Here is a 22506-nt window from a genome sequence, read left to right on the forward strand (position 1 = left end):
GCATTATCTAGTTTTTTTCCCCAAAAAATAAAGGAATATTTTTCAGTCATAATTTGTCTACAGTCCCAGTTTGTAAAATAAATCGTGAGAGAATCGTATCGTGAACCCAGTATCGTGAATCGTATCGGGAGTTGAGTGAATCGTTACATCCCTAACCCAACCTTCAACAACATACTCATTTGAACATACAGTAATTGACAACTGTACTTAAGCTCCTCCCACTAAAAATACAGGAATAAATGTTCACCACTTGCGTATATTTGAAATCTGTTGAAAAGTAGCAAAAAAAATCCCAACCTGAGTGAAGCTCTCATCAGCAGCAATGGTATCGATCTTCACATACTGGCTTTCTTTGATGAACCACAGGTTGGCATTGTTGGATTCATAGTAGTACATGTTGAAAGTCTGTCAAAAAAAGCGTGTCAGTGAATTATTATCACAGTTATACAAAGAACGTGTCTGATGTCTAGTCATTAGTCAGCACCGTCTGTCCTAAATATCATGACAGCACGGCTCTCTGCTGAGTCACATTAACTCTACACAGGTAAAAAAAAAACACAATAGAGCTAAATGAATAGAGTGGAGCATCTTTGTAGAGCTGTTATAAGAGAAGAGAAAAATATCCATTCAAAATGTATCAATGCATGTGCATGTGTGTGTGTGTGTGTGTGTGTGTAATAAATAATCGAGAGGATAATTAAAGTGGCCTTTTGCTCCAACAGTATTGTGCATAATATTCAAAAGACAGGCTGATTCCATACAAGCATTAATTGTATTGTGTATTATAAACAGCAGCCATCATCTTTTGACATTTACTACACATAATAAAAATGCTAATTTGTCAGAAAAGCGACAAAAAGAGCAGAAACATGCATTTAACAAAAAATACAACTTTACACAGATTTTTCATGACATTACCAACACATTATTTATTACACAAAAATAACTGATTTGTTAGATTGTCTTTAAATGAAAAAGAGCTGCAGAGTCAGACAATGACTGGTTCTGTGTCTTTTACATTTTCAATATTTATTTTGCAAAAATTTAAATTAAAATAAAAAAATTACTGCTTCTTGAAATTATTTGTTTTGTCTGTAAACATGAACCTAAGACAACAGTGATTATTGTTTTGTGTGTCTATCATTTTTGTTGTGGTTTTGTGTGTTTTTGTTGTCTTTTGTGTTTTTCCTATTATTTTTTTAGATTTTTGTCATCATTTTGTGTGTTTTTTCTACCATTTTTCTTCATTTTTGTCATTGTTTTGTGTGTTTTTCTTTAATTATTGTATATTTTTGTGTGTTTTTGAAGTGATTTTGCATGAATTATCAACACAGCTGACCTCTTTGCAGGTACCAGGGACCCCCGGCAGACTGTTGCAGTCCCGTAATGTGAACTTGATCTCGATGTAGACGCGCTGCGCTCCTTCCCGGCTGATGTGGCGTGTCCTCAGCCAGTTGTTTTGGTTGGCTTCCATCACGTTGCACACCTGGTAGGTTCTCATTGGTGTGTTTCGCTCATCCATCACGCTGATCTCCTCCCACTACCATGACAAATGTAAAATTAGAGAGGAACAAATGAATACCTTTATTGTGATAGTTTACCACTGCTAACAGTTGATTGAAAAGCCAAATCTACCACAAGTTATTAGCAAAGATAGCATGGTTATCTAATCTTATTTGATGTTTACTGTGGACTGCTCCTTTAAAGAACTCCTTTGATTTGGTATTCGTGTAAATAATGCAATTTTTAGCCAGTCAGATTTTAAAGTTAAATAACGACACATGCTTTAAGCCAAGCAGAATTTCATGAGCTAGCAGTGAACTTGTTTCATATTTTCCAGATAAAATAACACCATCTTGCAAAAATAAATCTATAAATATCAATAAAAATAAAGGCAAACTTTACAGTAAAAGTAAAAGCTCGCACAGAGCACAACCCCCTGGTTTGTCATAATTTGACCCTTAATGAACTTAATCAAAAGGGAAAACTACAAAACAGATGCACTGACCTACTTTGACTGTCTTTATAATGTTCGACCAGGAAGTTATCGGTGCACGTGAGAAACGAGTGGAACGGTTACTGCTGGAGCCGACTGTTATTGAACAAGTGCTGAGTGTTAAATACAAGAGAACGGAATTGGCCAAGGTTATTTTTTTTTTTATGAATGTTGAGCTAAGAAAAGCTTCTAGACAAGTGAGTCAAAAAGAACCACAACTGAACTCAACTCTGGAGATTCATTTCTGTCAGGAATGGTGACACTGCGTGGACTGGGCTGGTACGAGACTCCTGTAGCCGTTAAACCCTCTCGTTACTCCCTCTGGACTTATTGACGGGACGTGTGAACTATTTGTCGTTGTGCGTGAACTGAGAAATGACCTTTTTGCGTTGGTTGATCTGAGCATTCCAGTTTAAGAGGGATTAAATAACTCAAATATTAATCTGTAATTAAGTTACATTTGTGTGTTTGTTTTATATTTAGTCTAATCTCTCTATACAGAAGTTCCCAAACTTTTCAGTCCGCGACCCACAAAAAAACGATGACAGAGATTCAAGACCCCCACTATCCCAAGTGGTGACTGAAAACATTAGCAAACGTGGACACAGGACTCGTGCATTTATTACCTCAAACAAACACAAGCTTAACAGCAGCAGAAAAGAAGGAGGTTTAATAGCCACAGAAGCGAATGACGACAAATCATGCTGGGAGCGGTGTCCGCGCATCCCCCACGAGTGCACCCGCAGCTAGCCCGTTGCTTGACGGGGGATGCCCGAAGACCAAGCTTGAGAAAACACAGTCCGAACCTGTCTGACCTGTGCCGCTACACGCTACGTCTGTTTATACTGGACGGTAGTTACGGATACCAAGTGAAGGACGCACACAGGAAGCATCGGGGGCAGCTAGGTGGCTGCAGGGGTCCTCGGGGTCCTCAGGTAAAGATGGGAACATCCGAGCAGATCGCCTGTATTAAATTGACGGTGTGGTTGATGAATGTGTTTCTGGGTTATTTAGATTAAAAAGAGTTAAAACAACCTGTGCACGCCTGGAAGTCCCTTTGTGTTCATGTGTGCAACAATTATTACAATGGTACCGATTAAAAAAGGAAAAACCAACAGAAAATCCTCCCTACGTTACTGAAAACAAAGCGTAAGGGGCGCTATCGCAAAATGACAACGTCGGGGGCCCTACGCTCATCAGCGCTGGAGAGAACCCTGGTATATGCTACAACTTTGTTTTAAAGTTATGAGGGAAGAGAAAAGAAGAATTCACTGATTTCAATAGTTAGCATTAAAGGGCACCACCTCTCTGGTCAGAGAACAAAGGAATCACTTTCTACTGGGAAAACTGGTCCCAATATGAGTGATAAGCTAAGTGTCAAAACGAGTGAAGGGCCGTCTTTGTCTCCGCTGCACATGTGGACGGAGCGAGCATGTTTTTTCTGTAGTGAATGCGTAATTTAGCGCTTAAGTGTTTGCACGAGAGAGAAAAGTACACGAGCAGGAGAAGGTATAGGACAGGGCTACTTTGTCTCCCGTCATCTGCTTCCATCTGTTTCCACTTCTCAGTGAGCCTGTAATTGAGAACACTTCTCGCATGAGCAGCAAAACATTTCTATCCACACACACACACACACACACACACACACGCACACACACACACAAAGCCACAAATCAACTGAACTCTGAGTCCATGTTTGTGGCCAGAGATGAGAAGACCACCATCTTTGTTCAGAGCTCTTGTCATCATGAACTTTTTAAGCTCCCTCATCAGTTTACAGCTCTTTACCACATAAACACACAATCCCATAGATTGGACACGCTTTAGACACACACACACACACACACACACACACACACCTGAACAGAAGCACACGCCTACTGGAAGTCGGTCGTTTCCAGTGTGTTTTCAAATAAAACAAACTGGGAGGAAAAAGGCCAGTTTGAAGCAGAAACCAGGGGTTAAAAAGAACTCAGACACACTTTCAGACACTGAAAAACTTAAGGATTCTTGAACTTAATCTGATGTGACAGTTCAACAACCCAACGAAATCTCAACACATTTAATCTGAGTCCTGAGTACTAAAACAGATCCACTGCTTATGAGTTGGAACGCAAACAAAACCAATACTTTCCTGATCCCGACCCAACAGTCGCTCAACAGAAACGCAAGAAACAACTTGGAGGGAAAAGGAGCTAAAGCAGGCGTGTCAAACTCATTTTAGTTCAGGGGCCAAATACGGATCAGTTTGATCCAAAGTGGGCCAAAGATTTTAGGTGGGAAAACAATCTCTTTCAACGTTAATGTGTCCTGGTTTGCACTTCCACATTTACATGATGTAAAAATTATGTAAATCACTGACAATCTCCAAGAAATAAGTGACAGATATCAAACCCTGAAGGATTTTCACTTAAATTTTCTTCATTTTGTGACAATTTTTGACTTATTTTGGGAAATTTTGGGGAAATACTTTGAGGAAAATTGCAACATTTGTGCTAAAGATGTGATCCGTGGGCGACCGTGGCTCAGTGGTCGAGTGGGTCGTCCAATAACCAAACCTGGTCTGAATGGGTAGGAATTGGGCATGAATGTTGGTGGGGTCAGAGGGACTGTAGGCGCAAAAATAGCAGCTACGCTTCTGTCAGCTGTGGCTACAATGTAGCTTACCACCACCGGTATGATTGGCGTGAATGAATAATGGTTTATGTAACGCGCTTTGAGTCTCCTTAAAAAAAGCACTCAATAAATCCAAGCCATTATTATTATATAAACGTGTAAAAACTGTGAGCCCTGCTGATATTATGTACTTTCATTTAGTTTGTGAATTTAAAGAACTGAAATATTTACAAAAAAGTTCATTATTTTTTACCCTTTTTCTGCAACTACACCAGATATGTCAGATATTAACCTATTTTCATCATTTGTTGCTCCTTTTAAAGCATTTTTGCTACATTACTCCTATTTCTGACACTTCTACGTCACATTTCAATGACTTTTCTGTAAATGTTTCCCACTTAAAATATATTTTCAGCACTCATAAACCCTTTCCACCACTTTTTCACCTAATGTCAGATATGCTGACCCATTATTGTCACTTTTAACCTCTTTTCACCATAATTCATGATTTAGTTTTGCAAATTTAACCACATTCATGATGTTTCATGCCCATTATTTGCCAGTTGAAACTAATTCCATTGTTATATAATTTGTGAAATATTTACAACTGCATTATCAGGTAATTTACACGAGAAGTTATGTTTCCTTTTGATATCTTTACTTTCTCCTGTGGGCCACTTTGGATGCTCAAAAGGGCCAGATTTGGTCCCTGGACCTTGAGTTTGACACGTGTTATACAGTCTTATAATCACAAAGCTGCCCTAAGTCACTGTTATTGGCTTCACTAAGAGCAACTTACACAAAAATGAAACACTTGACCAAGAAATAAATAAAGAGAAGAGGAATAAATGTTTGCAAATTACACAGGCACGCCTGGCAGCTAAATAGACCCATCTGTGCTGAGCTGAGACCAGTCGGACATAACAGGACGCTCATGCACGCACACGCACACGCACACAGCTTAGTCTTTAGGGAGTGGTGATTAAAGCTTTTATGGGAATAGTCGTTGAGGGATAAAGAGGGCTTTATGATGTCTTTGTTTATTTTTTTTTGTCGACAGACTTTGGAGTGGCTGGATTACTGCCACTTCCTGACGACTGACGACTGGTTTCCCTTCGCAGCGAGTCTGTTTTTTGTCAGTCGTGCCTGCCTGGTGAAAAGCACAGGTGTGTTCAGGAACGTTAAAAACAACCTGTTTGTCTTTGTATCGACCAACGATACGAGATTAATTAAACAGCCTGAATGGAAACAACAGAGGAAATGTTTCAATGAACTAGAAAGAGGTAGAACACGTGCACACACACACACACACACACTTCTTCCACCGTTGGCTCTGTGTGTGTGTATTATTAACCTTCCAGAATGAAACCTTCCTCCTCAAACCCCTCCCTCACCTTGTTCAATCAGCACGGAGTCGGCGTGATTGTGCTTTGAAGTGAAGCAGTGATGAAGAATCCAAGCTTTAGGTTCAAGCGTTCACCATCTCACATCTACACCTAGCAACACTTCATTGACTCTCTTTTCAAAAAAGGGGAGAAAACAGGAAGGTACTTTAACGCAGGGGTTCTCAACCCATTTTTTCTTATTTTTACCATTTTTCTGCAACTACACCAAACTCACCATATTTTAACCTATTTTCATCACTGTTTATTGCCATATTTTTGCTCCTTTTAATGTATTTTTGCTACATTACCCCCATTTCTGACAATTCTCCATCACATTTCAATGACTTTCTACACATTTTTTCAATTTTCAAGACATTTCCGGCATTTATAAACCATTTTTACCACATTTCCACATATGTTGACCCATCATTGTCACTTTTAACCTCTTTTCACCATAAATCAATGCTTATTTTGGCCAATTTAACCACATTCACCATTTGTCATGCAAATTATTTGCCAGTTTTAATTGTTCCAATATTGACACTTTGAACCTTTTTTTTTTTTTATCACTTTCTCTCTCTCTGTTTTTCTCCACTCTAATTTGCAACTTTTAACCAATTTCTGTGGTTTTTACACCATTTTTTGTCACTTTTAACCCATTGTGATTAAAACAAGGATTTCCATCTTTGTGCAGACTGTGGAGCCTCAGGGGGAACTCAGAGACTTTGGGGGGCCTCCCTACTTTTAAACATCATTAAAACGTATCTGTTTTTTGTCTGTGTAGAACACCCCCGGTATAATGACAGAAGTGGGTCGCTCCACTCAGACTCGGCTACATCCGCCACTGCACGGCTCGGATTAGGAATGACCTGGAAGGGTCAAGTGTCGGTTTGGACTAATTCAGGTAGACACCGGGTTCTATATCGGTGGGAATTGGCCCCTGACTGGAAATAATCCAGAAGTTTTCGGTCCAAAGGTCAACGAGATAATCCCTCCTTATGAAACATTGGAACTTCTCACAGGACGCACACTTTTAACTTAAATGATACTGCAGTATCTTTTTTTTCTGTCTTTCCTATTTTCTTTTTTTAGCTGTTGTTGTTGTGATGTTAAACCAATATAGTGTTTTCATGGCACGTCATCAAACCAGAAGTGGCCATATTGGAGGTACTCAGCAGGTAAACAAAGGAAATTGTGAATTATTGCCGTGTTTTTTGCTGAAAAACATTTGGAGTTTTATAAACTGACAAAAGTTAGAACCAATCAGGGAGAACAATGTCAACAGTTATCAGAGGAAAGGAGGAGCTAGTGGTTAGTGAAGCTAAACCAGGATCTATGAGGCAAACATCTGGACAACATTTGAATGTTTTCATCTCATTTCTTGTCAGGTTAGTGAATTATTGATATCAGCAGCTCGTGTGATGATAATAATATAATTCATTATTGACTTAATACAATCACATTTAATAACCTGCTACAGTAGCAACACAGTAGTTAAAATGTAGAGCTAAAATGTAGAGCTGTATTTCTCATTGTATTCCAGGTCAAAGGTCAGACTTTTGTCTAAAGGATGACCCAGATCGGGTTAGGGTTAAAACCACATCAGGATACGTAATAAACAGAAGACTCTCTGGGTCGTCATTGATCTAACTCGTATAGATCTGTACCACCATAAACCTCAACTTTTCACAATCCTTCCCTCTATGTCTTTACATCTAGAACATATATTCAGGAGCTTTTCTGTGGTTTTAGACATTTATCCATCGCAGTGTTTACCTCTGAGTGCCTCCAATATGGCCGCACATTCAGGTTACCGCCCAGAACATGACGTAGGTAAAAACCTTCTATAAGGAATTCGATTTGAATCATGATCTGAACAATACAGAATCCTGATGTTTGTGTATTTTTGTTGGCATTTACTATGTTTGTGAAGTCATTTCAAAAATATTTTTCATCTCCTTTGTATGATTCTTATTTTGTGTTTTCTATTTGGAAATCCAATCCGTTACTTTGATTGATTACCTTCTAAAACGATTTTAGATCAATCAGTGTCATCAGGAAGGATAGACGTGCATTCATTGATTTAATGGATGAATCGTTACACCCTTAATTTCTATCAATACCATATCGATACGATATGCGATTCGCATGTCACGGTATGATATAACACGATACTAAACCATATGATATATATCGAAACATCAATAATTACACAATTCACCTTTACAAGTACAAAATGGTATGAAATGCAATTTATTACTTTTTTTTTAAACTTGTGAGACCAAGAAAATGGTAACATGATAAAAAAAAATCGATTTGGACATTTTTTGGATCGATACGATAATCGCACGGTGAAATATCGCAATAAATTGCCAAATCAATTTTTTTCATACACCCTTAGTAACCAATATAAAAAGACTTCACAGCTTGTATTGCACAGTTTGAAGTATATCCAATAGAGTTAGCATAGCATTAGCATCTTACACCAAGAGCAAGTCACATACCATCACATATTCAAGCATGACTAAAGCCACAGGATGGATCCTGCTGAGACAAAAACTCGTCCTTTCACCATAAATTTCATCAACTCAACTTTTACGCATGTTCACAATAAAAGTAGAACACAAAGAAAATGTTAAGTTATGCTTAGCTTCATCTTTGGATCAAGTACAACATTACATACCCCTGCATTAAAACACAAAAACAGACACAGCAAACAAATGCTTCTCTTTTCCCAGCAATTCTAACACTATTATTATTATTGTTATTATTATTATTATTATTATTATAATTATTATTATTATTATTATTATTATTTTCTTTTCTTTGTTTTTAATCTTTGTGGTGTCCAGTGAAACATGTTTCCTTATTGTTCACATGATAATAAATATTACATAGGACTGTGTGGTTTGGACCAAAACTCTTTTCTCATTATTTTTTCTCAAAACGGTGAATTATACGAAATAAACATTGATGTTTTTTACTCAATAAAGTCTGATTGGAAAGACAATTCTGGGTTAAATTTGTTGATGCAAAATGCCATACAGACATATTAATGAATTATTTGCCACTTTTGGCTTTTTCTCCTATAATGGACAGCATGTGTGAGTGAGTGCTGATTTATTTAGGGGAAGGTCTGGGTTAGGACGCTCTCAGAAATCCATCGAACTGAGCTTTTCATGTTGTCCTAAGAAGTCGTGGAAGCAGTAAAACTCCTAAAATGAGCTATAAAATGAAAATGTATTATTATAGGTGATATTGTTAGTTTCTAATGCACCAAAATGGAAATTTCCCAGTAACATGACAAAGTATTTATTCTAGTTTGTATTGTGTCTAAATACGATAATAAAGGATCAGTTGATAATGTTTCTCTACAATTAAAGAAAACAAATAAATGAATTCCTGTCTGTAGTTAAACCAGAACCAACGTCAGAACATTTAACCCTCAACAAACCACACGCTTTAAAACATGGCTGATAATAACCCACAGATGGGAAGTATTGTGCTAATCGTTCACACATTTTGGACATTTTGAAACTTCCTTTGTCCAATATCTGCCCATCTTCAAAAAGTTGTGACACTTTTTTCAGACTTTAACTTCCTTTTGCCAGTAAATATCCACTTTTTCAATTTATTGACACTTTTATCCAATTTTTGTCCTTTCTTGAATTTATTTTGTCCATTTTTCATTTAAATAAGGTATTTTCTGCCCAATAAATACCACTTGTTTCATTTTCCCCCACATTTGACCTCTTTTTGTTCCAAATTTTTGCCTTTTTTTGACTAACGTTTGCCACATTTTGTTCATTTTAGCTACCCTTTGCCAATACATACCATCTGTTTCCTCTTTTTTGTCATTCTTTTTGCCACTCTTGAATGCTTTTGGCCCATTTTAGTCACTTTTCACTCTTTCTTGCCACAATTTGGACACTTTGTTCAGATTTTAGCTTCCTTTTCCAATAAATATCCCCTTTTTCCTTTTTTTTTTGTCACACATCAAATTTTTGTCCTTTCTTGAATTTTGTTTGTCCACTTTTTATTTAAATAAATTAACTTCTGTCCAATAAATACCACTTGTTTCCCAAAAATTTGGCCTCTTTTTGTTCCACATTTTTGCCTTTTTTCACTATTTATACCATCTCCTCTTTATTTGCCACTCTTGACTGCTTTTGGCTTATTTTAGTCACATTTCACTCTTTTCTTGCCACTTTTGGCCACCTGTTACCATGTCTGCCTCCACTCGCTCGTCAAAATAACATAAATAAATAAAAAACGTTGCGGAGCAGCCAGTCCACCCCTGGTACAGCGCACAATCCCAGCGTTCCAATGAGGTGAACTTGATAGCCTTGATTGGCTGAGAAAACAACCTTTGTGTGTGTGGCGTCCTGCGATTAACCACAGTGATGCTGAATAGTGCAGAGGAAGCACAGAACGCAGTGTGACTGAAGAGGAAATGAATTAATTCAGCACCATTCAACCTCCAGCTCTTACACTACAGTGACATACACAACACTTTGTTGTTCTTCCTCTGCACTCCCACACTCTTTCCTCTGCTCACTTCCAGCCTGTCATTTCTCATCCATGTGCCTGTGCTCTACCTGCACACATGGGTTATGTAACACACACACACACACACACACACACACACACACACACAGCCGCCCTCGCCACCTGACAACACACACACACCATCAACAGCTCTCCTTCTCGCATAACAATGTTTCCTCTCGTCCCCTGATCCTTCACTACATCACACACTTAGAAATGTGTGCGTAATAAACTCTGGTGGTGCAGCACTTTCAGCACAGCACAAATAATTTGTAACGTCCCCCTGCAGACCCCTGTTTTAGAGATGAGTGCTTATGAACCCGGTGGTTTCTCAAACACACACTCTAGTGATGCTTACTTAGTCACTGACTGCTCCACAAAATGCTAGCCTAGCGCAGCATGCTAGCTTTTACTGAATACTGATATTATTATGACATGACATTTGTCATTAGCAGGAATAAGGTTGTCATTAGGTGTCATTTGTTAATCTAACCCTACCCCTACCAAACCCCACTAGATCCCTCCAACTAAACCAAAAAATGCCAACATAGCTCCAAAGGTGTCATCATTTAGTGAACGACACCTTATTCATGCTAGTGACAGATAATAACAGCGTAATGTCAGCCTTTTGTATAGAACCTAAGGTAAAGTGTTCCCATTGATACTTGTTCTATAATCCCTATGTCTACAATAATAAATGATAGACAGTATATATGTGTGTACTCACTCCTTCGTTAGGGTAGGCCTCCCATCCTAAGTCGGCCAGGGCTGACATGGAGTCCAGTAACGTAACTGTAATGACAGGGAGAGAAGATGATGTTAAAACAAATATCTATGAACGAGTAACTGTAGTGGAAATGTATAGAACAAAAATGTGTTTAATGTATTACCAATAAACAAAATGTGTGCACCGGTTTTTAAAAAAACACATTAAAGGAACTTTTTAGAACACGTTTTTACCTTGGGGCATAAACTATGGAGAGCCACCATTTTGGTGAGGATATGACACACTATTGTGGCTTTAAAGAAATGGTGCATTGTGGGAGGTAGAGGTGTAACAGGTAATGGTAAATGTAGTTTTTCTGTTTTTATGGTTCCGTGGTTGCTCTCAGTGTAACTACCTCTGAGGATCAGCACCTGAACCAACTCCTGACAGAGTTCATCATTTAGACACCAGGAAATAAGAGGCAACAATGTGGTGGGGGTGTGGTTAGTGCTATGACACCCCCCTTAGTATCCCCTGTAAGCACAAACATAAGTACGTTTACAAGCTGCATTCAACCACTTTCTGTGAAGGAATTCTGATCAGGTCACATGATCAACATTCATGTCAGCATTAGAATAATGAGCATTAATACAGGAAAGAACAAATAGTTTAGATAGTAATTTTGTGTGTTTTTCTCTCATTCTCTGTATGTTTGTTGTTGTTCGTTGTGAGGCATTTTTGTCATATTTTTTTAGTCATAGTGTATTTGTGCTGTCATTTAGCGTTCTTTGGAGTAATTTCTGTGTATTTCTGTTGTCGTTTTGCTCGTTTGTTAGTACTGTTGGTTTGCAGAGTCATTTTGGTGTAATTTTGTGTATTTCTGTTGTCAATTCGTTCATTTTTGTGGTAGTTCTGTGTGTTTTGAGAGTATTTTCTGTATTTTTATCTTGTCTCAGTGTTTTTTTCCTGCAATGTTGTAATTCTTTGTGTATTTTTTGATGAATTCCAGCTCTTGTTTTGTGTATTTTTCTGTTATTTTGTACATTTACTTTGGGGGCTGTATAACTTTAGACCGAGGGCCGATTTGTGGCCAAAAAAAGCTTGAGTAGAAAACTAGAAGTTTGCTCCACTGATAAGTATATAAATAAAAGAGGCTTGTTGAGTTTTTACCTCGAAGCAACTTCCAACAGGAAAAACAATGTGTGCTATTGATTATAAACAAAGGAAATTTGAAAGTAAAACCCACAGAATATAAAGTGATACACGTGTTGTGTCTCGTGTTTAATCCAAAGGATGTGAGGAGGAGTAACTGTAGCAGGTTGTTCACCTGCTTTGAATATGATGACAGCCGTACTGCACCACTGTCTATCTCTGTGTGTGTGTGTGTTGATGATCAATATTTAATCAGCATCCATCTGCAGACACTGCTGCTTCTCTTTCTTCTCCAACTCATTCTCACACATCGTGTCTCATCTCTTTAGTCTCTTTGGAGAATGTTTGATCCTATGTTGTCATGCACAGTAACACACATGTTCATATTCACTCACTCATATCTGAATGTGTGTTATTTTCTTTCATTCTTTTTAATGATGGCATCTGTGATATATGGAAGTCTGTTTCCACCACAGCAACATTCATCGCAGCAAGTCAATTATTAGTTCGTAAAGTCATATTTATGAGAAAGAAAGTCTGAATTATGAGTTAGTAAAGTCAGAATTATGAGAAAGCAAGTCAACATTACGAGTTAGTAAAGTAATAATTGTGAGAAAGTTAACATTATAAGAAAGAAATTCATAATTATGAGATGAAAAGTCAGAATTAAGAGAAAAAAAGTCAGTTATGAGAAGGAAGGTCAGAATTATGAACATTTCTTAATAACACTTTGAATAATAATCTATTCAAAACATATTTTGGCTGCTATTAATTTCTTAGAATTCACCACATGGTATAGAAAATAGTAAAAATACATAAAAACATCACATTTCATGTGTTTTTATATTAATTTTGTAGATTTTTTCATCAAAAAGCCACATTTTTGTTGTCTTTTTATGTGTTTTTCATGTCATTATGTGCATTTCTGTATGTGTTGTGTGTCTTTTGTTGTTTTTGTTGTAATTTTGTGTGATTTGTGAATTTTTTTAATCTTTTTGTTGATACTTTTTGTACTTTTCTTGACATGTTGTACACTGTGTTTCTGGAGTTTTGTGTATTATGTTGTTCTTCATAAAACTTCCAACTTCATGAATTACAATTTTGTTTTGTTGTTGCACAAAATTAGACCGAGGGCCGCATGTGGCCCCTGGGCCGCCAGTTGCTTATGTCTGTTCTATCTCATAATTATGACTTTACTAACTCATAGTGGTTTTTTTTAGTGCTGCCTTAGTGACCTAATAATGAAATACTTGTATCTGTTAAAGTAAATTTGAGACTAATTACTAAAATGCAGAACGTTAAGGAGGTCCGTGTGGGCGATGCATACGTATCTGGAAGCGCGGACACAAAAACACAGCAGTTACTACAAAGTGAGGAAAACACAGAGCACATTAGGATGCAGAGACAGAGAGTAATAGCTGAGGTGAAAGTGAAACAGCGCTGCTGCTGCTACGCTGCTAAAGGTCAGAGTCATATGTGTATTCAGAGCATATATTAGGACCATTTATAGACTGATATCCTCCATTCCTAGACTCTCCAGTGCAATACAGAGATGGGACATAATAATATATGATTTTAGGAGCCAATGGCACATTTTCACAGATAATTCACAGCTAGGGGAAGTTCGGACTCAGCCAACGTGACGTTTCTGCCGTTTTCACGGAATGAAAATTGTTGATAAAACAATGGCAGCGAGTCCAGCTTTAGGGTTGCTGGTCAGATGCGGACACAAGGTTTACTATGTCAAAGGGTTTTTGGACCGATTCAGTGCCGTCACTAGCTGTGTTTCCATCGCCCTTGGAAATGCGCAAAATATAAAAAGCGCAATAAAGACTGTTGATGGAAACACCAGAATTAAAAAAATTAAAAAAAACACTCAAATATCACTAAAAAGTTGTTACGCTTTCATGATGAGGTATTTCAGATGTTTCGATAATGAAATGTGTCGCAAAAGCGCTATGGAAACACTTTTTACGCAAATAAAGGAGACCGGGACATTTCTTAGCATTATACGTATTTATACTGTACGTTATTATGTGTTCTGAAGAATCATTCATAGTTAAAGGGCCACACACACCCATGCACACGCACACACACACACAGTCTTCCTGCAGCAAAGTCTCATGTGATGAGATTTCAGTTCAGAGGCTCCTCCCCAAAACAATGTTCAATGGAATCACGTTCAAAGCGCAATTATACGTTGTCGACATTTAGAAATATCGCTTTGATTTTGCAAAAATCTGTAATGGAAACCCAGCTAGTGTTAGGTACTGTATATTGCTGATAGCAGTAGTCAAAACATAGCGGAGCCTCCTCATGCAGAGACCTTGGTGTGTGATGGTATCTGGCCTGCTCAGGCAGTCTGACCACAACTGAGCCAGAGAAATTCTGCAATGACAGACCAGTGCCTTCCACAGAAACACCTGAATATTGTCGGAATGGGAGTGATGTCATATCACAAGGAACTCAATGAACTAAACAAAGCAGAATAAAAACAACTTGAGGTCAATCATTGTCTTCATTTTCTGGCAAAGAAACACAAGAAATCATGTTAATTATGAAGTAAAAACAATTGACTTTGCATTCTTTCACAGGACTCCAAATACCACAATGCAATGCACAAAACTTCTCCCAAGTTCAAGTCACATGACCATCAACAACCCGTTTGTTTATGGTGGAGTCAAAAACTAACTTTAGTCATCACTTGCTGTTTCCATTACAGTTTTTTGCAAAATAAAAGTCATATTTCTATGGTTTCTACCAAGTATAATTTCACTTTGAACGCGTTTCCATTGAAGGTCGTTTTACGAGCCTCAGTCGTAAAAACACATTTCAATATCGAAATGTTTGAAAAACCTCCTCATGAAAGCATTAAAAAAAAATTGTGATATTTTTGTGCTTTCTATTTCCAGTTTTTATTGCGCTATTTAGATTTTGCGCATTTCCATAAGTAATGGAAAAACAGCTTATGAGTCATCTATCAGAGGATTTATTAGAACAACTTTTGGATGACGTACAGGTACTGTATACTTTTAAAAAGTGTTTGTTACATTGTTAAGCAGCTTCATTCTATCAACATTTCAACGTTTACAAAAGTGCATCAATGACAGTTTTAATAGCTTAGAAACCGCCGACTGAGGAAAAAGTGAGAAAACACACTTTACTTCACCTCCAAGTAATGAAAGAACGTTTGTGGTTCTTCCTTTTTTACATATTTTAGTGTTTTCTAACAAGCTAAAGTGTTTCTGAGGTCATTACATATTCTAAATCCACTGGGAAAAGATACATATACATAAACCTATACATCAACACTTTTTCTCTACTTTCTTTTTACACCTAATGCCAATATCACTTATCACATGTAATCAATGACTGCTCTCATCAATAATGTATTAGCTATGGTTTCCTGTCTGCTGATGCAACCAGTATACATACTGTATAAGTGTGTGTGGCCTTTGGGCCAAAAATGAGGACAGAACAGGCAGATTTTTAAAGGGCAAATTACGTTTCCGCCAACAAGCAAGGCCACACATGTACTCATCCATCCCTAAACGCACTCATCCATCTTTTATCTCTCGCTCTCTGGGGTACGGCCTGCGTTTTTTTCATGTGTGCTGGTAAATCTCCTGCCTTTATCTAATGACCAGTTTTCTGGTCACACATGCACAACCACACACACACACACACACGTACTCAACACACACTCCATCTTACACTCAGGGTGGAATTTGCCCGTGTGATCTGATCATCAACCAAACAAATAGAGAGGGATTTTCAATGGGATGTTGTCTGGCTTTTAAGCCAACACAGATAGTTGCTCTGGGAAACAAACTCACTTCTTGTTTTTTAATGATTAACTGAGATGTTTTGAGTTTTTTAGGAATTAAATGAACAGGTGAGGCTTGGTTTACCTGCTACTCATGAAACCACGTCATCCTGATTTGTGGTGCTTTAAGACATTACTTCTCAACCTTTTCAACCAGTGACCCCCAAAATAAATCATATCAAATTTACTTTATTTATAGGGATGTAACGATTCACTCAACTCCCGATACGATTCAATTCACGATACTGGGTTCATGATACGATTCTCTGACGATTTATATTACAAAATGGGACTGTAGACAAATGATGACTGAAAAATATTCCTTTATTTTTTTGGAAAATACTGTACTAATTTCCTTTTATTTTTCATTGTCAAAAAAATCCCTTGATAAACTTTTCAAAACAATTTAACTAAAAATAAATGTTGAATGAAATAAATAAAGGAATAATACAAATGAAGAAGCCTATTCATTTAAATTCTGGTTCTATAGTAAACAATGCAAAACTACATAATAGTTATTTTTATTTTTAAAAGTGTAACTGAAAATGTATTTTGTGCCTTAACAATTGGACTTAAAAAAAAACAAAAAAAAAACAGCCATTGCACTGTATTTACATCAGATATTAGTTTGAACCAGCAGAGGGCGCTGGTAGCCCAGTGGTCGGTTGGCATGCAGATATTCTAGCAGTGAAGAAGAGATGCTATGCTAGCAGACAGAGCTAATAGAAAAACATGACTTTTACAGATATTCAAGTAATATTATAGATATTCTTTCGGTGCTAAAGGAATAAGGAATTATTTATGAACATGTTTAAGAGTAGAAGGCGGCCAGAAAGAAAGTAGTAGCAGATTCCGCCCGCCACCTCCTCTTCTGGACAAAAATAAATAGACGGCGCCCTCTGCTGTTTAAAAAAAGTACTGCACATCAATTTTCACAGTATCGATATGAACTGTGATACCTATGAATAGATTTTTAACTGCCTTACGATTAATCGTTACATCCCTATTTATTTATATAGTGCAATTTACAACAAAAGAATCTCAAAGCGCTTAACAGAATATAAAATTCATTGAAAGAAAGAAAAAACCCAACAAGATCCACATGAACAAGCGACAGTGGGAAGAAACAACTCCCTTTGAACAGGAATAAATCTCCGTTAGAACCAGGTTCAGAGGTGGCAGCCATCTGCGTGGACTGGCTGGTGTTAGTGGACAGAAGGACCAACAGAACAGGATAGAGAGATAGTGTTCCAGGCTATTTGAGCTGTAAACCACAGAAAAATAAAGGTTCCAGAGAGCAGGGACCCCCACTGTAGCTAAAGGTGGTTGAACACAGACATGAACATTGAAGAACAGTCATGTGGAGACAGGACCATCTATGAGGGGGAATAAAGGGGAGATGTTTGGGGTCCATCCATAAAGTCAGTAAAATGATGGTCCATTGTTCTATGAATCTGTGATAACCACATTTATTTATTCATCTGAATAATATCCACTGTTATCCAGGAACATTTATTATTATTATTATAGTCATCTTAAAGATGGAAATCCTGGTTTTAATCATAAATAAAATGGTTCAAAGAGACCAAAAATGGTGGAAAAGGTGTTGAAATGGGATTTTAAAAACCACAGCTTTAAGATACTCAAGACTTGTACAAACTTAGACATTTATTCACCGTCTATGGCGTAATTGTCTATTAAAAGGAAACTCAATCAGAATGTAATGGTAAATGTTGGATTTTGATTTTAAAATGAATACAAATGATTATAGGATCATTGTCTTATTTCTAGTTTACGTGTTTAATGTGCACCGAGGAATGTCACGGTATTGACGATATCACAGTATTTACTAAATAACATCAACTTTAATCTTTTACTGCGCTCCGGTGCATACTAGTAACTAGTAAGTATTCTGAGAAGAGTTTGATGAATAATAGCAGCGTGTCTTCAACCCGTAAACCTGGTTCTTTTAAACGTACTTTGATGAAATACCCCCAGCTTGGTGTGGATTAGAGGTTAATCAATATGGGATTTTCAAAGAATGATGCAGATACCAATTTTTTTTTTTTTAATTCAGCCAATGGCTGATTTTGGAAGCAGATATACTTTTTTTTTTTTTTTTAACGCACATTCATTATGAAAGATAATTGAAACATATGATATAAATGTGTATATTAGAAATTAAATGAAATACACTAATAGAACTCTTAACATTTATTGAACTTTAAATATACACGTACACAACCAAGTAAAACAAAAATCTTTATCTTATTATGGATATAATAGGATAAGGATATTTGATCAAGCACTATTATTTTATATCCTTATTTTATTATATCGGCTTTTTAATTGTAATCGTCTATTGGCTCCTCCCTCTCCCATGCACATGCTTTTTTTCTTGTATATTCATACGTCCGAATCCATGTTTTTTATGTTCTTTCTTTTTTCCTTTAATGGCTACTCTAAAGAACTAAATAAAAAATAAAAAATCGGCCCGATATATTGGTCGACCTCTAATGTGGTTTTAGGATCATTAGTTAAAAAAATGTGGATTGAGTTTGTAAATTTGTCATATATTCCTTTAAAGAAAATCTTCCTCCAAATGACAGCACAGCAATAGAAATATAATTTTTAAAGGAGCCTCTTTCTGCACCAGTGTTTGACCCTCTTGTCTTGGGCCTTTTGTCCGTTTATGTCTCTCTTCCAACTCTCTCACTGGTTGTAACCCTTCACTTGAGCTGAGCTGTTAAAGGCTGTGATCACGCTGCCAACAACCCAACGCTACTGCCAATGGTCAGACTGGTGCCAATGACCAGACGGGTGCTCAAACCACCACCATGCTTCCATACATTCAGTCACACATGTGACGAGCCAACAAGGGAAAAGGCTCCACATAAAGACAACCACAGTGATTGAGGACGCACCAACATGTTGAGAATCACTCAAAAAAACCTTTTTTAGCCCAAATGTATCAGTGATTTCCAGCTGTAAATGTACATTGTAACTCTTTAATAAATCAGTTATGTTTTACATTTTAGATTTTAAAAATAGTTCCCTTCTCTGCTTTCTGACTCTCTTATTTTATCATCTTTTTCATTATTTTATTAAATTACTTCTGTGTGCAAAAGTCTCTGAACCTTTTTTTATTTTTATTTTATCATTTTTAACTTTTGTTAAGTAAATTTCTGTGAAGCACCTTGATCGGTGAATGCACAAAATGACAATGAACAAAGAAACAGTAAAAAAAAACACACACACAAACACACACACAACAATGAAAATACAACACAAAAAATGACAAAAACATTGTCATTTTGGAAGTGCCACCTTAAGTTTTTGCACTTTAAAATAGAAAAGTCTTATTATTGTTGTTGTTTATTTTATTTTTATGCATTCAGTTTGAAACTTCAAAGCTAATAATAATAATTATGTATAATTATTTATTTATAATAATAAATAGAAAAAATATCTTTGAAAAAAATGTCTTTTTGTCTTTTCAAAATGTTGCATTGATCTTCTCTTACGTATCATGAACTCTGTGTATCGTCCCAACCCTAATGTAAAGTATTTAGTTGATAGTTTATTCCACAGGTTGAGTTTTTTGTTCAGGACAGAATTAAGTTCACGTGTAAAACAACACAAACAATAAAAACAGTTGATCTGTTTCTTCTTATGAATGAATTTAATTAATGATAGAAGTGAATGAGAACTGGTTTTTATCTCTATGATAGTGACACGTCACACTGAACAAGGATAGAAGACGGATGGATGATGGATGGATGATGGATGTACGGAGACAAAAACACTCCCAGTGTGTAATTGTCAGTCCCAGGTAGAAAACTCACAACGTCCTCACTTTCTTCTTCTTCTTCCCAAAAGAAAAAAAAACCCAAAAATCAATTTCTCATTTATTTTCAATGCGTACGTATCACGCTCAAAGCCCTTTTTTTGAAATAAGGTAGGGGGCCCACCCCCCATTTTTGGTAATTTCCAAATTTATGGGAACATAGTCGTGTAATATATCATTTCAAAGGTAATTCAACATAGATTATGATTATTCCTCGCACAATTCGATTATGTGCCCAAGGCCAACACCCCTTTTATTAAAGTTGTTTTCTCATTTATTTGTGAGTCAAATATTGCAACAGTTGGTGGTACAGAATCACTGACAAATACCAATATATGAATGGAGCCCATTACTCCATATTGGGGGCACCAGGGGGCTCCATTTTTTAAATGACTATTCCTCCGTTAATGCTCGTTGAATCGGGCTGTAATTTGACATGGATATTCTATGAGCGGATGTCTAGAACCACTCAGAGACATTTTTTTACTCGGTGGAACCGAGTCATTTGACTGAATTCTTGGGAACATGGTACGTGCTATTTCACGCGGAGACGTTTTATATAAAAGCTATGTATAGAACATTTTCACGGCGCGACATCACCGTGTCATCAAACCGGAAGTGGCCATATTGGAGATACTCAGCAGGTAAACAAACATTGAAGCAAAATGGTGAATTATTGCTGTGTTTTTGGCTGTACTAATCGGTCAGACCATGAAAAAACATGAGTTTTACAAACTGACAAAAGTTAGAACCAATCACGGAGAACAATGTCAACCGTTATCAGAGAAAAGGAGGAGCTAGTGGTTAGTGAAGCTAAACCAGGATCTATGAGGCAAACATCTGGACAACATCTGAATGTTTTCATCCCATTTCTTATCAGGTTAGTGAATTATTGATATCAGCAGCTCTGAACTCATTTTCTAGAGTGATGATAATATAATTATTTATTGACTTAATATAATCACATTTAATATCCTACAACAACAACGCAGTAGTTAAAATGTAGAGCTAAAATGTAGAGCTGTATTTGTCATTGTATTCCAGGTCAAAGGTCAGACTTTTATCTAAAGGATGACCCAGATTGGATTTGGGTTAAAACCAGGGAGTTGATCATATCAGGATACGTAATAAACAGAAGACTCTGGGTCGTCATTGATCTAACTCGTATAGATCTGTACCACCATAAACCTGAACTTTTCACAGTCCTTCCCTCTATGTCTTTACATCTAGAACATCATTTGAGGAGCTTTTCTGTGGTTTTAGACATTTATCCATCGCAGTGTTTACCTCTGAGTGCCTCCAATATGGCCGCACATTCAGGTTACCGCCCAGAACATGACGTAGGTAAAAACCTTCTATTGGCTATTGATTTACTTTCTCCTTCTTTGTTGCTTTTTGTTTAGTTCAGTTAGATTGTCTAGTTTTGACTCAATATATCAATATTTGGCAGTTTTTCTAATATTAGTATTGATTAAAAAACACCTACTGAAGACCATACTACCCAAAACCTAGACTTCCCAGAGACCAAAACCATAAAAGTCCATTTTAAAAACCATGACAAGGTTGAACACAAAGTCTTTCTTCAATTGAATGAATAAATAAATACAATTGCCAGAGTCCTCGGAACTCCTTTGAAAAACAACGTGCAAAAATCTAAAGAAAGAGTTCAGAGGTACTTCTGACTAGAAATAAGAGCTTTTGCAGGTGTATGACACATAAGGCACGAGAAAAGGTTTCCAAGGAGGCAGAACAATCAGTGAGCTAACGCTAAAATTACAACATGAATTAACCAGAAGCAGTTCCAAGTGCTTCTCCTTATTATCACATTAATATAGTATTAGATTAGCAGAACACTGCTGGTCTCCATGGTTTTAGTGGAAAGTCCAGAGTCTGGCCAGTCCAAGAGAAAACCAAGACTGAGTTGAAATACCAGCCTTAGTTACTACAACACTGGAGTTGTTGAATACAATAAACGATTTATTGTTCCAAATGTACGGACGACTGCAAAGACAACTAGTAATAATGCAAGAAAATCACATTTTGGTTGAAAATAATTGGCAGAAAAGGGTAAACTGTCATAACCTGGGTTTTGTTTTGGATTGTTTTAACTTGTATAATACATCGAGATTTCTATTTTGGCAAAATATAGAAAATTACTATATATATATATATACATATATATATATATATGTATTAAAATACTTGTTTTGCTATTTCTCAGAACAACATGAAAAACACAGTTAGATGGATTTCTGAGGGCATCCTAACCCAGACCTTCCCCTAAACTAGCCACACTACAGAACTCACTCACACGTGCTGTCCATTAGAGGAGAAAAAGCCCAAAGTGGCACATATTGATCAGCTGTTTGTTAATAAATGTCCCCATGTGGTATTTTGCATCAGCAAAAAATTGTTTTTCTGATCAGACTT

At 36.8% G+C, this 22506-nt stretch overlaps 1 protein-coding gene across 2 annotated transcripts in view; it reads right to left on the reverse strand.

The window, feature by feature from the left end:
- The window catches only part of LOC114479144 (ephrin type-A receptor 3-like), a 137381-nt gene that overhangs the window by 100375 nt on the left and 14500 nt on the right, over positions 1-22506 (reverse strand). For both annotated transcript variants that reach the window (XM_028472661.1, XM_028472660.1), the window contains exons 2-4: positions 11273-11337; positions 1340-1540; positions 298-405 (exon numbers count right to left, since the gene is read on the reverse strand). In XM_028472661.1, coding sequence (XP_028328462.1) covers positions 298-405; positions 1340-1540; positions 11273-11337 — 374 coding nt within the window. The remainder of the gene's footprint in view (positions 1-297; positions 406-1339; positions 1541-11272; positions 11338-22506) is intronic.

This window comes from Gouania willdenowi, chromosome 17 (genome assembly GCF_900634775.1).
Source record: "Gouania willdenowi chromosome 17, fGouWil2.1, whole genome shotgun sequence".
In the NCBI taxonomy this organism is placed as follows: domain Eukaryota; kingdom Metazoa; phylum Chordata; class Actinopteri; order Blenniiformes; family Gobiesocidae; genus Gouania; species Gouania willdenowi.